The sequence below is a fragment of the Chelonoidis abingdonii genome, chromosome 4 (assembly GCF_003597395.2).
Source record: "Chelonoidis abingdonii isolate Lonesome George chromosome 4, CheloAbing_2.0, whole genome shotgun sequence".
NCBI classification, from domain to species: Eukaryota; Metazoa; Chordata; order Testudines; family Testudinidae; genus Chelonoidis; species Chelonoidis abingdonii.
Window position 1 is genome coordinate 110,060,716 of NC_133772.1, and position 15,655 is coordinate 110,076,370.

The 15,655-nt window shown below is 51.5% G+C and overlaps 2 protein-coding genes across 5 annotated transcripts in view; one reads left to right on the top strand and one right to left on the bottom strand.

Moving 5' to 3' along the window:
• Positions 1-2,043: 2,043 nt before the first annotated feature.
• On the top strand, positions 2,044-13,160 carry NPC2 (NPC intracellular cholesterol transporter 2). The gene is made up of 4 exons (XM_075065857.1): positions 2,044-2,137; positions 11,005-11,112; positions 11,446-11,618; positions 12,375-13,160. Exons 1-4 carry the CDS (start codon positions 2,044-2,046, stop codon positions 12,459-12,461), a joined length of 462 nt encoding a protein of 153 aa, XP_074921958.1. The 3' UTR covers positions 12,462-13,160.
• A 465-nt stretch (positions 13,161-13,625) lies between these two features.
• Positions 13,626-15,655, bottom strand: part of LTBP2 (latent transforming growth factor beta binding protein 2) — a 122,716-nt gene continuing 120,686 nt past the window's right edge. For all 4 annotated transcript variants that reach the window (XM_032802065.2, XM_032802067.2, XM_032802066.2 and 1 more), the window contains one exon: positions 13,626-14,710. In XM_032802065.2, the coding sequence (XP_032657956.1) occupies positions 14,538-14,710 (173 nt within the window). In that variant the 3' untranslated portion in view covers positions 13,626-14,537. The remainder of the gene's footprint in view (positions 14,711-15,655) is intronic.

Genomic DNA, 15,655 nt, shown 5'->3' on the forward strand with positions numbered 1-15,655 from the left:
TCTCATAGGAGACCACTCTGCAGACTAATGCAGGCTGGATATCCCAACAGCAAACTGGATTTTCCTTTTCTTAATTTAATCTCATTAGTCCTATGGATCTATCACTGGATCATCTTCAGTAACTACGCCAATGTTTCTGTTTATACCCTTTCAATAATACAATTGCATAGCTGTTTCTCTCCTTAGTCAGCATTTAACCAGGAGTGTTTATTCCCAAATACCAAACTAATTATCTTGTATTCACATATGCTAAATAGTTTAAAACAGTGCATCCCAGTGAACAATCAGCGGCAGCTCTAGGCACCAGCGCTCCAAGCACCTGCCTGGAGTGGCAAGCTGTGTGGGGCGTCCTGCCAGTCCCTGTAAGGGTGTCAGTCAGGCTGCCTTCGGCAGTTTGCCTGCGGGAGGTCTGCCGGTCCCATGGATTCGGCGGCGGGTACGCTGAAGCCATGGGACCAGCAGACCTCCCACAGGCAAGCTGCCAAATCCGCGACAGCGGGGACCTCCTGCAGGCAAGCCACTGAAGGCAGCCTGCCTGCCATGCTTGGGGCAGCAAAAAAGCTAGAGCCGCCCCTGTGAACAATGATGGTTCTGTAACCTTACTCTGGCAAAAAAGTAATCTCCATGTAGTGTAAAGGAAGTACTGAAAGGGCAACAGAGGAACCAATAAGACAATACTTTTGTTACAATACATTTTTTTGAGGATCTCTCCAGAAGCATTTGTATATAAGGTTTTTGGGGTTTTGCCCCCTCTTTTGACTAAAAGCTGGTGAGTGCAATATTCTGGCAAACCATCATTTTCCCTCCTGAATTCTATAAATACTGCATAGAGATTTCTTTAAATAAATAACCATAGCCCCCTAAGAATGTCTGAATGGTAGAAGTGCAAATGCAAAATAAGTGCATTTTAATGAAGACTTCAATTCTCTGCACTAGTTCACTTAGGCAACCTTAGAAGATAAGAAGCTTTTTCTTTAAGATTAAGATGCTTCTAACCTATTTTACATTAAACTATTTTTTTGGAAATCAAGACTTGTTAGTATTGAAAGGTTCCATTTAGAAATGTAAGAATGTGACATCATAGTAAAACTTAGGCTATGAGGAGAAAACCATTTAATAAACGTTGGAGCTGGAATTTAAAAAAAAAATAAATCCCTGTCACTGAGAGAAGCTGCCTGCCAAGTACCTGCCCCAGCAGCTCCAACAGGGAGACTCTGTGAGGATGCCGCTGGTGCCTGTTGACAACCCCATTATGTGTGTGGCACGGGTAAGAGGGTGGCAGGAATGAATCCCCTATGTGGCCTGATGCTGGTCAATTACAGGAAGGGGGTGTCCCTGATAATCCAGTTTAAACTGGCTTCCTGAGTGTGCTGCGCAAGTGATTGTGTAGGGTACCCAGGAACCATTTGAGGAGTCTTGGGGGGATTGGGTAGGCAGGGCTGTGGGGTTCTAGCCACAAACTAGGCAAGCAGTTCTCAAAGCCCAAGGGGTTTGGCTCTGGGCAGCAGGCTTTGGCCCTGGTTGGCATGGCTCAGGTTACAGATCCCCTTCCCGCCCCAGGGCTGAAGCCCATGAGCTTGGGCCTTCTCTCCCAGGCCACTGGAGCTTGGGCGGGTTCATGTTTTGGTCCCCCCTCCTGGGATCCTGTAGTAATTTTTGTTGTCAGAAGGGGGTCACAGTGCAGTGAAGTTTGAGAATCCCTGAATTAGACTGAGCATGCAAAATTGCTGGCTGCTTTACACCCCAGCTTTTCCTTGCACTTCTGCTCTGGGGTTGGATTTCAGTGGCTCCTGCTTTTCAGATGTTAGTCACGAGCTCTGGCATGTCTTCTACAGGGGACAGGTTGGGCCAGCAGCAAAGACCAGCAGCGCTACCGGCTCTTGTGACTTTTAAAAGCATTAATCTTGTGACAGTGTCTTGCCTAAGCTCCCCGCCAGACAACAGGCGCTCACGCAAGAACCTCCGCATCCTGTTTGGTCACCAGGGGCAGGGCGGTGGAAGAGGCGGCTTTTGGGGGGGGGGGGGGGGGGGGGGAGATTGGAGATGGCGGAGCCGAGCGCCGGCCCTGCGCCCAAAACCAGACGGGACTCAAATCCTTCCCGAAATCAGTCTGAATATGCTATCCCCCGGGTGTATGGTAAACGAAACCCCCTCTAGCCAGTTTAGGATCCTCCTGTGGGGCCGGACTGAGGGGCCAGCGCCCTCTGGGGCCCGCTTCTAGGTAGGCACCCGAACGCCAGGCTCACGCAAAATGGTTCTTGTCTGTGCATGCGGCCTGGTCCGGGGCACACAAACCAGGAGCCCACAGGGAACACTCGCCAGCTCCCTGTAATGGGCTGCCCACGGAACGCATCAGCGGCGCTAAAATCTTGTGGCAAGGTGGGTGCCGTGCTCGTCCCTGAAGGTGTGCCATAGTTCAGAAATCTGAAGCGCGCCAGGGTTTTCATTAGCAAGATGCCGGTTCTAGGGGCCCGAACTGGGTATCCTTGCTGAGAGGTGAGCCAATCGTCGAGGACTCAGGCAGCTCCAATGCGCCTCGCTTTGGAGATGCGACTTTCAAGGAGATACAACACCCTTTCTCCATCGCAATAGAATCACGTCCTCACATGCCCTCTCATATAATTTCAATATCTTATGATATCCTGAGAATCCAACAGGGAGTGAACAAGTATTTATTTCAAATGTTATCCAGCATCTCAATTAAAAAAAATCAATCACAATACTTGTTAAAAAAACTATTCAATCCTAGCGAAGATGCATGCCCAGGGCCGGACCATTAGAAAATATAGACTCACCGCGGAGAAGTGTAATTTTTAATCCTGACCGTTGGCTTCTGCGGCCGCTAGCCGCTTAACAAAGTTTCACGGCTCCGTGGCGGCTAGGGCTCAAGCCCTCGAAGGAGTTCGATGGACTGCGGTGAGATGCTCCTCCTTGCGGTGTTGCGCTGTCCGGGATCCCACTGCAGCCTCCGGGCCGTGTGCGTAGCATGAGGGTCGTGGATGTGCTCGTTTTTGCCACATCTCACACGTACCCCTTTGTTGTGGTTGTTACTTGAATAAACCGCGGGCTGGGACGGCTGGAAGTGGAGTAACCCGGCCCCACGGACCCCTGGGAGGGGCTTGGGCAGTGTGGAAGGTGCATGGGAGGATCTGGAGAGCCTTTTCCTGATCTAGGTCCGCCTGGCATCGGATCTCCGGAAAGGTTCCTAGACGTCCTCCCGCTCTCCGCCCGCCGGCGAGTTTCTGTCAAGGCTCTTCCACCTTTCCCCGGCCTCCATAGGGAGCACTTCATGTGTCTGTAACCCCTTGTCCGGGACCTAGCGGAGTCCTTAGCTAGGCTGGTTAACCTTGTCGCTTCCTGACTGACAGCACTTGGAGGGAGTGTGCAGCGTCCTACCTGTTCCTCTTCTAGGTCCTAGGCTGCAGACTGTGGTGGCTGGTATGTCGCTGGTCTGTTGAGAAATCAAGGAGAGACTTTCCCTAGCAGCAGTTCTGTGCTGGTTGAGCTACGGGTGAATTTAGGGACTGGGATACTACAGCGAGGAGATCCATGAAGTACTTGCATTTCTTGCTTCAAGTTTCATCAGCTCTCCAAGTCATTTTATTCGATGTTAATTGTTTAAATAGCATTCAGTGAGTGTGCAGACATGTGCCAGCTGTCATACAGAGCCAGTCTCCTCTCTGCTAGGCTTGTAGTAAATGCAGATAGCAGCCACTGACTCTCTCTTACTGTAGAGAGCAGCCATGGGAAATTCATGCACGTCCCACTGAATAAGTAGCTCCTGGAGTTTCCAGCTCAGTTTCCCGGCAGCCATGGGAAATTCATGCACGTCCCACTGAATAAGTAGCTCCTGGAGTTTCTAGCTCAGTTTCCCAGTGCCCAGGGCCGGTGCTTTCATTTAGGCAGCCTAGGCAATCGCCTAGGGCGCCAGGATTATTGGTGGGCGGCATTTTGCCGGAGGGGGCAGCAGGCAGCTCCGGTGGACCTCCTGCAGGCACAAGTGTGGTAGCTCCACTGGAGCTGCAGGAGCACCCGACCGTCTGCAGCCATGACTGCGGCAGCTCCACTGGAGCCACGGGACCAACACGCGGGGTGGCGAAATTGTCGTGCACCTAGGGTGCTAAAACCCCTAGCGCAGGTCCTGCCAGTGCCCCTTTGAGAGCAATGGGAAAGCCTCCCTTCTTCAGCTTCATGTGCATCCAACTCTCCCCCCAGCTAGCCAGCTTTTGTTAGAATTTCAAAAAGAATAGCCTGATGGAGGACCAGAGATTATATCTCTGTCTGCATTCAACAGTATTTCCCAATCTTCCTGAAACATTAACTTAAAAGTGGTTTGGAGCTCACACTATTCACGGGACTGACACAAGAAATCAAACATTCACCAAAGTAGGCTGAAGGAGGCAGTTCAGGAAAATCTACACTTAACCACTGATGGAAGTAGCTGGGTGGGAGGATGGTTGTTTTTAAAAAATAAATTAAAAAAAAAAAAAACTATAGCAACTCTCTGGCTTCCATCCTAGAACTGTAAGCTCTTCCGATTGTGGACCCTGGGCTAGACTCTCAAAGTCGATGGAGGAGTTAAGCATTGCAATGCTTAGGTGCCCTGCCACCCATTGGAATAATTTGCAGCCTCACTTTAGGGGAGATTTAGGTGCCTATGTAAGGGGTTCTCAGAAGCCAGCAAGCTCAGTGGGGAGAGCTACCTAAGCTAGCCAGGAGTGAAATGCAAGGGAAAGGGGTGGGGATTAAGGCCCAGATCCACAAAGATACTTAGGCTACTAACCCCCATTGATCTGAGCCCTAAGCATCTGACTGACAGGCCAAAGATCTATCTCCGCTTGGGATTCTCAGCTATGAACCTTCTCCTGGTATTAGGTGCCCTAAGCCATCACAGCTAATAGCCCAGTGCTTGGGGCCCTCACTGGGGATGTGGGAAGCCTGATTTCAAGTCCCTGCTCTTCCTGACTTGGAGCAAGAACTTGAACCCTGGTGTCCCGCATTCCAGAGGAGTGCCCTAACCACCAGGCTACATGGGAAGCTGTTCTGCTTTGTATAAATACTCATTAGCCCAGAATGGGAGATTGACAGTATAGCCTGGTGGTCAGGGTGCTCAGGTGGGCTGTGGGAGAATCAGATTCAAGTACCAGCTCCAAATTAGGCAGCATGAGGATTCCAACCGAGGTATCTCACATCCCAGCTGAGTACTGTAACCACTGGGCTAGTGGGTATTCTGGGATCCATGCCTGTGGCCCCCCAGCTGTCCTTTGTATGAGTTAAGTGTACTGTGAGCCTGCCTAGTGGATTGGGTCCCATAAGAGGGAGAAGAGAATCCCACTGGGGCTTAGGTATGAGCAAGGGCTCTAAGCATCTTATTAGCTGTGGGGTGGCATCAGGACTGAAGTCATTTATTCATGCCCACTGGCAGAAATATAGGAGTCTGAATCCCCATAGGTTTCCACAGAGTTAGGCAGCAGCTGAGCAGGGTTTTGTTAGTGTCACTGGCACTTAAATGTTGGGTCTAAAGGGCCAGTTAGGCACCTAAGGAGCTAGATTCGCAAAGGGACTTGTCTTGTTTGTACTGCACCTTGTACAGAGTGGCCCTGCTTCTGGTAAAGAGGCTGCTGGGTTCTGTGGTGATAACCGCCTCTGAACAATGGGTAATGATAAATGGCAAGATACCAGGTTAGGGGGTGGTATCCAGTGAGATTCTGTAAGCTACATTGAGCCAGGCATGTCCATCTTGTGGAACAATCACGCCGAGCTGAAAGAGGCGCATAAAGAACTTATCAGCAAAGTTGAGCAGTAACACTACATTGGGTGGTGTTCAGAGACCAGTTGGGGCAGAGAAATAACGCAGAGGCCTATGGAGAATAAAGGCAGGAAGGGGCTGGTTTTTAAAGGTAGGTTCCTAATGTGACTTCTCCCCCCGTCCCAGGGTGGAGGAGGGAGAAACCAGTGACCAGTCATGCTGAGAAAGACCGAGGAATCCTAATGGATGATGGCAGAGCTGTTGATAAGCCAACACAAACATTATGTATTGGCTTTTGTATGAACCATGGCTTTATATCTGGCTTCTATGGGGAGGTCATATTGACACAGCATTTTTGTTAAAATAAAGACAAAGGTTATATGGGGAGTAAAGAGATGAAGTGACCTTCCCTCCTTCCAATCTAACTAGCCTCTGGCCTCCATAGATATGGTGTTGTAAAATGACAGTTTGCTCTTTCTCAAAGGCTGAGAAGAAACTGAAAATGGCTTTTCTGGCTAATTAGAAAGATATCTCCAAGGCTGCTTTGTGTTGGTCACATTGAGTTTAGTAACAAAACCTCCTTAACTGATATCTCGGTAACTGAGTTAAAGCTAAATTTCTCCCCCAATGCAGTGAAGCCAGAGAACTCTAAAGCTTTGTTATAAGTGTTGTACTCTCCAAGAGACTGGGACTTCCTTGGTATTGATAAATACTCAGTGCTGCCTTTGGGCTTGGCTACACTCAAAACTTCAAAGCGCTGCCGCGGGAGCGCTCCCACGGCAGCGCTTTGAAGTATGAGTGTGGTCGCAGCGCCAGCGCTGGGAGAGAGGTCTCCCAGCGCTGCACATACTCCTCTTCCCCATGGGGATTAGCTTGCAGCGCTGGGAGCTAGGCTTCCAGCACCGGGACACTGTTTACACTGGTGCTTTGCAGCGCTGTAACTTGCTGCGCTCGGGTGTTTGTTTGTTTTTTTTCACACCCCTGAGCGAGAAAGTTGCCTGTCTTTAGGGCTTGCTGAGTGGATGCCCACCCACTGACAGCACTACAGCTGCTGATGAGGGCCTTTGGGCACCGCGGTGGTTTAGTTGATCTTGTGTTGCACTTCAGCGTTCCCAGGTGAAACAGTACTTTAAAAATATTGCTAAACTTGCCTTGTCCCATTCAATCTTGACAAACAGCAGTAGAGTCTGTCTCTGTATAATCTGAAGTGGCTGCAGAGAGCAAGGCTCAGCACATAGTCTGTTCCCTCCCCTGAAAGATGTGTATTTCAGGGCACATCTTGGTATAGACAAGACAAAACTCTTCATAGTCACTAGAACTGAGAGTGAGGACACTTGGCCACTTAACTAGTCCCCCTTCATCCTCTGTGGACACTACTGTCATGTCTGTCACCACGAGGAACCTGGCCTCCTCTCTGTCCCACCAAGGCCAGTGTTGATTTAACTCCCTTCTCTGCTACCAGTGTCCTTTCCTCTCCCCACTGCTCATCTGCTAGTTCATCCTGTTTTCCTGCCGTGATAGTTGCAGATTCTTCCCTCTCCTCTCCATTTCATCCCACATGATCTTCCTTTCTGGCTATTCTTACCATGTTTTGCCTTCCTGGAATCTCTGCACTGACTTTCCCACTAAGCCAGGGGTCTCAAACTCAGTTTACCTTAGTGCCAGTCCTCAAATCCTCCCAGTGGGCCAATGTCACTCATGCTGCCCAGAACCCACCCCCCCAAAAACTCCACCCTCCACCTGCCTAAGGCTCTGGGACAGAGTTTGGGTGGGGGAGGGGGTCTGGGGTGCAGGCTCTGGGATGGAGTTTGGGGGGGTGGTGGAGGGGGTGCAGGCTCTGGAAAGGAGTTTGGGGGTGGAGAGGGGGTGTAGGAAGGGAGTGCAGGCTCTGGGTAGGAGTTTGGGAGGGGAGGGAGTGGGGGTGCAGGCTCTGGGAGGAGGTTGGAAGTGCGCCGCTTACCTGGGGCTCCAAGGTGGGGTGGGCTAAGGGCCTCTGCATGCTTCTGCCCCAGGCACCACCCCTGCAGCATCTCATTGGCGGCAGGGGCAGCGAACAGAGGCACAGCACTGCCCCGCCCCACCCCAGGGCCGCAGGGATGGGCTGGCAGCCACTGGAGCAAGCAGGTTGATGTCGCTTAGCACTGCTGGGGCCCCTGTGGGGGGAGCACCTTGGGGTGGCAGGTGGAGCCAAGGGAGAGATCCAGCCCCAAAGCTGCAGTGACCGGCAGGGCCCCGTTGGGGAGGCTCACGGGCCGTGGATGGCCTGCGGGCCAGGAGTTTTGAGACCCTTGTGCTAAGTCTAAGCTTCCCCTTCTTGTCTCTAGCCCTGCTTACCTACAGAAGCTGGTATTTTCATCTTGCCCTGTAGTCCCTGCAACTCACCCAGTATTTTCTTCTGCCCACTGCCTTGTCCTCAGGTCCATTGCTGGAGGCCATTGAACTAGAAGAGGTGGAGAACAATCCTGTGCAAGCACCAGGGAGCTGGATTAGATGGTCCCTAATAGTCTCTCTTCCAGTCCTAAGTGTTAGTTAATCTCCTTCACTGGGCCCATGCTGCCCCCATGGCTGGCACTGTCTCCCCATGAATATAGTTAGAGAGAAGCCTTGGAGAGGTACATTGTGCTGCCATCTCCTGAAACCCAACCTGTTACACCCCAGAAGGTCATTTTGCTGCCCTGGCTGCTTCATGCTGCCCTGCATTTGTAACCCACACACCTCCACGGTGTGGTATTCTGGTTACACACCCACTCAGACTCCCTGTGTTCCAGAGCAGGGTTTTGCTTTTCTCTATGGCCCATTGAAAAGCATCATTTATAGCCCAATACAAACTGTGGTGCCAATTAGGGGAGCGGACATGTCCCCCCCACACCCAAGTTTTTGCACATCCTTAAGTAGTGGTCTCCTACTAAATCAGTACTCTGCTGCAGGAGCAGTCCAGAGCATTGCAATGCCACTGAAATTTGACCCAGTCATCCCTCTGTTCAGATGGAGATGCAGCCAGGCTAAATTTCAGTGAATGGCGGTGTGACCTGATGCATCGAGTGACAATACAACTCAAACTTGGCCCAGACACTTCTCTGTCCAGATGGAGGGCTGCCAGGCTAAATGGTTTTGCAACTTGGTGCACAGAGAGTCTTTCTGTACAGCAGAACACTGGGGAGTCTGCAAAGAACTCGCTTCCTGATAGCATCGACTCATGCACGGGTGACTTTACTACGGTCTAAAAGTACCTATGTGAGGAAACAACATTTGATAATAGGCTCTTCAGTCTGGCAGAGAAAGTATAACACAGTCCAGTAGCTGGAACTTGAAGCTAGACACATTCAGACTGGAAATAAAGTGTAAATATTACCTCACCCAACTTGACGCTCTACATTTTTAACCATGTGAGCAATTAACCATTGGAACAACTTACCAAGTGCTGTGGTGGGTTCTCGCTCTCTGGCAATTTCTAAAATCTATGCTCCAGGAATTATTTTGGGGAAGGTCTATGGCCTGTTTGACACACTAGGTCAGATTAGATCAGTGGTTCTCAGACTTTTGTACTGGTGACCCCTTTTTCACATGGTCAAACCACTTTTTTAATGTATTTAACACTATTATAAATGCTGGCAAAGCAGGGTTTGGGGTGGAGCCTGACAGCTCGTGACCCCTCATGTAATAACCTCCTGACCCCCAGTTTGAGAACCCCTGGACTAGATGATCCTAATGGTCCCTTCTGGGTTGGTATCTATGAAAAACAGAGAGGGGAGACTCCCTGGTTGAGAGAGAGTGTCCCTGAGGGGTCTATGTGGGTGTGTAGTGAGAGGGGAGTAGAACGGGGTCCCTGAGGGAGGAGGGGTAGGGCCTGGAATTTGCTTACCCCTAACCCCTCTCAAAAGTTGGACTTGGTGCTACTGAATACAAATAATGCAAACCCAGAGAGCTAGAGCTGCTAACGCCCAATTTGCCAGTGTGGACCTTGCCCTGGCAAGGTGTTTAGTTGTCCCACCTAATAGGGCTCCCACTCCTTCCCTAGGAAAACTTTCAAACCTAAGCAATCCACATCTCTGCCATTCCCCTTCCTCTCCACCCCCCCAACCCCCATTTGTCCTACTTCAACCTAATCACAAAGCACCTTCTGTGTGCAGCGGGGGTGTGTCCTCACTGTACAAAGCTCCCAACACCTCTAGGCCCTGTAAATCAGAGAGGTCATTTAGTCCATCATCATCCCCATCCCCCCTCTCTGCTAAGGCAGGGCCAAGTAAACCTAGAGTATCCATAACGGGGTTTTTGTCCAAACTGTCTTAACCCTCCACAGATGAGGATTCCACGGCCTCCCTAGTTAACCTCTTCCTTTGCTTAACTATCCTCATCAAGGCTAAGATTTTTTAACGGATATTTTTAGTAGAAATCAGGGACAGGTCATGGGCAATAAAGAAAAGTAAAGTACACGGAAGCAGTGACCTGTCCCTAATTTTTACTAAAAATATCTGAGACAAAATGGGGATCTGCAGGTCCCCACACAGCCTGCAGCGGGGCTAGGAGCTCTAGGAGCCCCCAGTGTGGGTTGGGTGTTAGAGCTCCAGGGTCCTCTGCTGCCCATGGCTAGGAGCTGTGGGTGCCCACTGCCTGCAGCAGCTGGTGGGGGCTGCAGGATCCCACCACCACCTGCAGTGGCTGGGAGCTCAAGGGTACCTCCACTGCCTGCGGTGGCTTGGAGCTCCAGGGGACCGCCAGAGGCAGCGGGGGTACCCTGCATCTCGTTGCCCCTGCGGGAGACTCTGCAGATCCTGACCGCTGCAGACTGAGGTAATGGATTCTAAATCCTAAATCGTAGCCTTACTCGTCATTAACCAGCTTGTGTCTAATCTAGATCTCCCTTGCTACAGACTAGGCTGATGACTTCTTGTCCTACACTCAGTGGACATTGAGAACTAATAACCTTTCACGTATTTGAAGATTTATCAGGTCCCTGCTCAGCCCTCTCCTCTTTAGACTAAACAGGAGGAAGGGTTGAAAGAATTGGCCATTAGTCATGTTTTCTAAACATCTCATTTTTGTTTGACTCTCCAGCTTGTTCACAAAGTAGCTCTGGCTCGAGCCTCACTAGTCTCCAGGACTGTTTCCTTTGAGGGGTGCGTGTGTGTCTTGTGCCGTGTCTGGCATTGCATGTGTGCATCATGTACACTAGGACTGAGTGTTATGCTGGTTGGAGGCCTCTGACTATAGGTAACAGGGCCCTAAAATGATCAAATTCTTGTTTGTTCTTGCAGGCTCCAAAGATGGGAGCATCACAGAAGTGAATGTGAGCCCCTGCCCCATACAGCCCTGCCAGCTCCAGAAAGGGACGTCCTACAGCGTCAATGTCACTTTCTCCAGCAGTAAGAGCAGAATATGCTACTTTAGGGGCTGAGCTTCTATGGGAGTAGTGGCTTCTCTGCAGCGGTGGGTGGAGATGGGAGGGTAGAAGGGGAGGTAACCACTTTTCATCCCTGGGACTTGCCTGCAGCAGTTGGAGATGTGAAGAAGGATGGTTGAGAAGTGTCCTCATGGCAGAAGAGACATGAAGAACATCTATTGGTGACCTCATCCTACACTGCATCCCTATGAGCTGCAGGGGACACTGCAGGGGGTGGAAATGGTGCCCTGCCCTAATAGCTCTGGAGCAGTGGGCAGCTGCTCATCTCCCTCTCATCCCTTTCCCTGTTCTGCAGAGATCGACAGCCAGGGCAGCAAAGCAAAAGTGTATGGGGAAATACTCCATGTGGATGTACCCTTTCCCATCCCTGAGCCTGACGGATGCAAGAGTGGGATCCAGTGCCCCATTGAGAAAGGCCATTCCTACAGCTACCTGAACAAGCTGCCTGTGAAAAGCGAGTACCCCAGTGTAAGTGACCCATAAGCCAGCTCCAGGTCTTAGAGCTACCCAGCCTGGTCAGGGCTCAGCACCACAGCATGCCCTTGAGCACGGAGGCCCTTTTACCCTTGGGAATAGGAGATGCATGGGCGGGGGCTCAGGAAAAGCAAGCGGTTGAGGTCACCTGTCAGGAGTCACCTCTGCTGCATGCACTATTCTCTCCAAAACCAGTCTCTAATTCCTGACTCCAGGCCAGACCTGTCAGGGGAAGCAGCTTAGTTATGACTGCAGGGACTAGGGAAGGTGCGTAGTGTTTGCAGGCCCCTTTCTGGGCAGTGCTTCTATATAACCTCCTTCCAGAGCCTGTGACTCAGTCATGGCCCTGCACCAGCTCCTCCCTCCCAGCCCTGGTGCCTCATGTTGGTGGGGAGCTTAAGAAAAGTCCTGGCTTTTTGAGCTGATATTTTCATTAACTGAGACACAGTGCAAAGCCCTCTGTCATTGCAGTGGGGTCAGTATTGACTTGGAGGGTGGAGTGCTAGTCCTTGGACATCTCCCAGGCAACCCTACTTAGCGTGCAAAATGTTCTGGGGGTACAGTATAGCTGGAATTGGCCTGCTGCAACTCACCTGGCTCCCAGTCTGCTTCCAGAGGTGCAGTTCCTCCCATAATTGGAGGCAAGGGGGTGGGTTCTCTCCTTCCCCACCCCACAAAGTAACTCAGACTGCCCCCCTGCCTAAGGACCAGCAACTCCCTAGACACTCTTACTTCCTTTGTCTCTTCCAGATTAAATTGATTGTCCAGTGGGAGCTGATTGATGACCAAGGCCAGATGCTATTCTGCTGGAAGATACCTGTCCAGATCACCAGCTAAGGAGCCCTGCTTGCCCTGTGGGGGGCTTTGGGGGAGGGTAGACATGAAAACCTAGGTCAGACTCTTCTTACATAATGGGCATTTCCTGGCATCTGTTTCAAAATTCTGCAGCCTCCAAGCAGCCAGCACTGTGTTCTCCCAAAGCTGAGGTACAGTTGCTGCAGGAGCATCACAGGCAGAGGGCTCAACTCCCTGTAGCTTGAGAGAGAGCAGAGTCTGGCAGCTGCTGAGCAGCACACTGCTGGAGCTCTGTAGGTTTTTGTCTGCTTGAAATGAGCATCACAAAGAGATCTCTCTCTAATGCAGTGGGGTTGGTGTCTGTTAACCCTTGAGTGCCTGTTCTGATAGGATGCTGCTGCATCCCTCTGCTTTTCTCCTGCTCAGTCATGACCAGAGTGTTCCTGCAACCTGCATCTGCCATCCAGAGCCAATGGAGGGTAAAGAGAGGAGACGCACTGTCACTTGTCTTCCCTGAGCACTGGTGTCTCCTTGGCCCAGCAGCGGCCAGAACTCTACAGCTGGGAGAATGCTTCCTCTATACAGGCACAAACCAAAACTGCACACAGCATCGCTGCAGGGATGACTTACTAACCAGTGATATGCACTGTCTGCTAACTTACGTGAAACTGCTGCTGGGGGCTCTTCACCTCTAACATCTTTTTATAACTTTCCTTTTAATAAAGGCTCAATAAAAACTGCCACCTGCCTGTTCTGCCTTATGTGATGGGGTGGCCAGCATAAGGTGGTATCTTCAAGCTGGGGTCAGAGAAGCCAGTTTCATTATGCAAGAGGAGTGGATGATGGCCCAGCCAGGGATGCCGCCAGCCCCTGCGATGTGGTGTTATGAAGAAGCAGCTTGAGTCCAGCCTAGCAAGTGGGCTCTGGCAATATAATCTCCCTTCAGTTATATGAAAGGAAAAACATAGTAGGAGTTAAGGCTACGCACTAGCTAGTAGTAAAATGTCCCTTCAGGGCTGTATACCCTAAATTTAAGAGCCACTTCCCCCTAAAGAGTGAGTCTGGGCAAACATTGCTAGAAGACAATGGCCCTCCACTGGGGAATTAAAGGAAAGTGCTGCTGCTGCACTGTGTGGATCACCATCTTGTATGGACTCCTCCCCAGGGTCTGAGCTGTCAGGCTAGGCAGAGATGAGGCAGGGTTAGTCCTGACCAACCCCAGGGTCTGAGCCATAGGGCCCAAAATAACATTTTATTTAACAATGACAGATCTTCCCTAGCAGATTCCATTAGGAAAAGCCACCAACAGCTTTACAAAGCTGGAACCCCATCCCACTGCAAGGCAATTGTACAAAGTGCAGGGGTGAAAGTCTTGTGCCCAGGCCTTTCAAGCCTGCTGGGCTCCACGTCCAAGCCACCTCCAGAGGACAGGTGGCATCTGTACAAAGCTGGAGCTGACCCTCCTCACACACAAGCTCCCAGGCCTGGGGTTCATGCACCAGGCTGTGCCTTGGGCCAGAGCAAAGACACCAGCTAAAGCAATGAGGGGGTAACACTGGCGACTATGGGTGGGAGTGGGGTGAAGTGTCCTGTGAGCCCTCAAACAGGACAGCATGATGAATTCTATCAATCCCTCTGCCAGGTACTGGGGAAGGGCTGAGGCTTCTCCCCACTCCGCTATTTACGCTGGTTACTGAGGAGCTGGGGGGAGGGGCTGCCCTTCTGCAGCTTCAGCTGCTCGAGTTCCTTAGTTTAAGGCCTGTTTAGCCATTTCAGTAATGGTGAACCTCACAGGTCTGAACGCTACAGGGAGGAGGGGGGCCCTGTAGGTTGGTGGGGGAGGGGAGTAGGGGGCCCTGTGGGTCCAGGTTGTTGCAGAAGCAGGAGGTTGGTGGTGAGCAGACCAGGCAGGGAGGTGGCTGTGGATGCTTGGAGCTCTCTACCCTGGACTATGTCCCTATGGGCTCAGCCAGGCGAGGTGTGGCAAGAATGTTGTGCGCTTTGGGGGACGAGCAAAGGGCATCAAAGCTACTGCAGTCCCAGGGGGCCTCTCTCCAGCCGATGGATCCAGGTACCAGCAGAGTGTCTGAGGAGGGCCACCCTTGCCCTGTCACTCCCCTAAAGCTGTGCTGCCTCCGGTCTCTGGGCGGGTGCAGGAGCACAGCGGTGGGGCTCAGCCTGCACCACAAAGCCAGGCGAGCAGTTGCAGCGGTAGGAGCCCTCTGTATTTTCACAGGTGCCGCCCTCACACAGGGGCCCAGAGCTGCTCACCTCCTCACACTCGTTAATGTCTGAAAGGAGAGGGAAGGGAAAAAAGCCTGGAAGTTGTGTTCTGCAGCACAGCACCCCCACTGCACCGTACACCTCCAAACCCAGCACCTCCATGCCCCCACAGCAGACAGAGCTCCCCCACACAATCTTCATGCTGCGTAGGGCTCACCAAACCTCCCATACTCAGAAACCCCATGCCCAGCAGCCCCCAAGCCACACATTGCTGCCCCAAACTCAGCACTCCCACATTGCAAAGCAATCCTGTGGCCCCCATGCTGCAGTGCTCCCTCATGCCCAGCAACCTCACCCTGCATAGGGCTCCCCCACACTCAGCATCCCCACACTGAACAAAGCACCCCATTATATAAACTGCCCCCCCAGTCAGATCACCCCAAGAAGAATGCTTTGTGCTCCCTCTCTTAAGAATGAAATGTGCTAAACAACAAGATTTAGGGGAAAGGGCGATTTTGGTTTTGCAAAATTCCTCTTGCTGATTTGACAAGGTTGCAGGGAAACAGAGATGAGGGCACCTCTGGGGTGGCCCTGAAAGGGGCCGATTATCACCTCAGGGACCAAAACACAGGCAATGAACCTTGCACTGAGCAAACAAATGAGCGTTTTATTAACCTTACAGCTGTTCCAGAGTGCTGATGGAGGCCTTTTGTCTAGAACAGCTTTTCTGGGGCGGAGTGCTAGTGCAGTGGAGGCCCAAGAGCCACTGGCTTTTAAACACCACGTTGATTAGACCTGCTGAGAGCACTGCTACATGACAGATGGCCAAAGCACCTGCACCCAGTTTGCACCAGTGCTCATGGTGTGCTAGCACCACAGGGAGGCTGCCCCGACTGACTAGAGCACACACAGCTCCAACCTCATAGACTCATAGACTCGTAGACTCATAGGTCAGAAGGGACCAATATGATCATCTAGTCTGACCTCCTGCACAAGGCAGGCCACAGAACCCT

What these genes read in the sequence shown, in the direction of transcription:
- NPC2 (XM_075065857.1), top strand. Translation starts at nt 2,044, where the DNA reads ATGGCGGAGCCGAGCGCCGGCCCTGCGCCCAAAACCAGACGGGACTCA. An exon ending in TGCTATCCCCCGGGTGTATG is followed by an intron (nt 2,138 to 11,004) that starts GTAAACGAAACC and finishes TTGTTCTTGCAG; the next exon opens with GCTCCAAAGATGGGAGCATC. An exon ending in TGAAAAGCGAGTACCCCAGT is followed by an intron (nt 11,619 to 12,374) that starts GTAAGTGACCCA and finishes TGTCTCTTCCAG; the next exon opens with ATTAAATTGATTGTCCAGTG.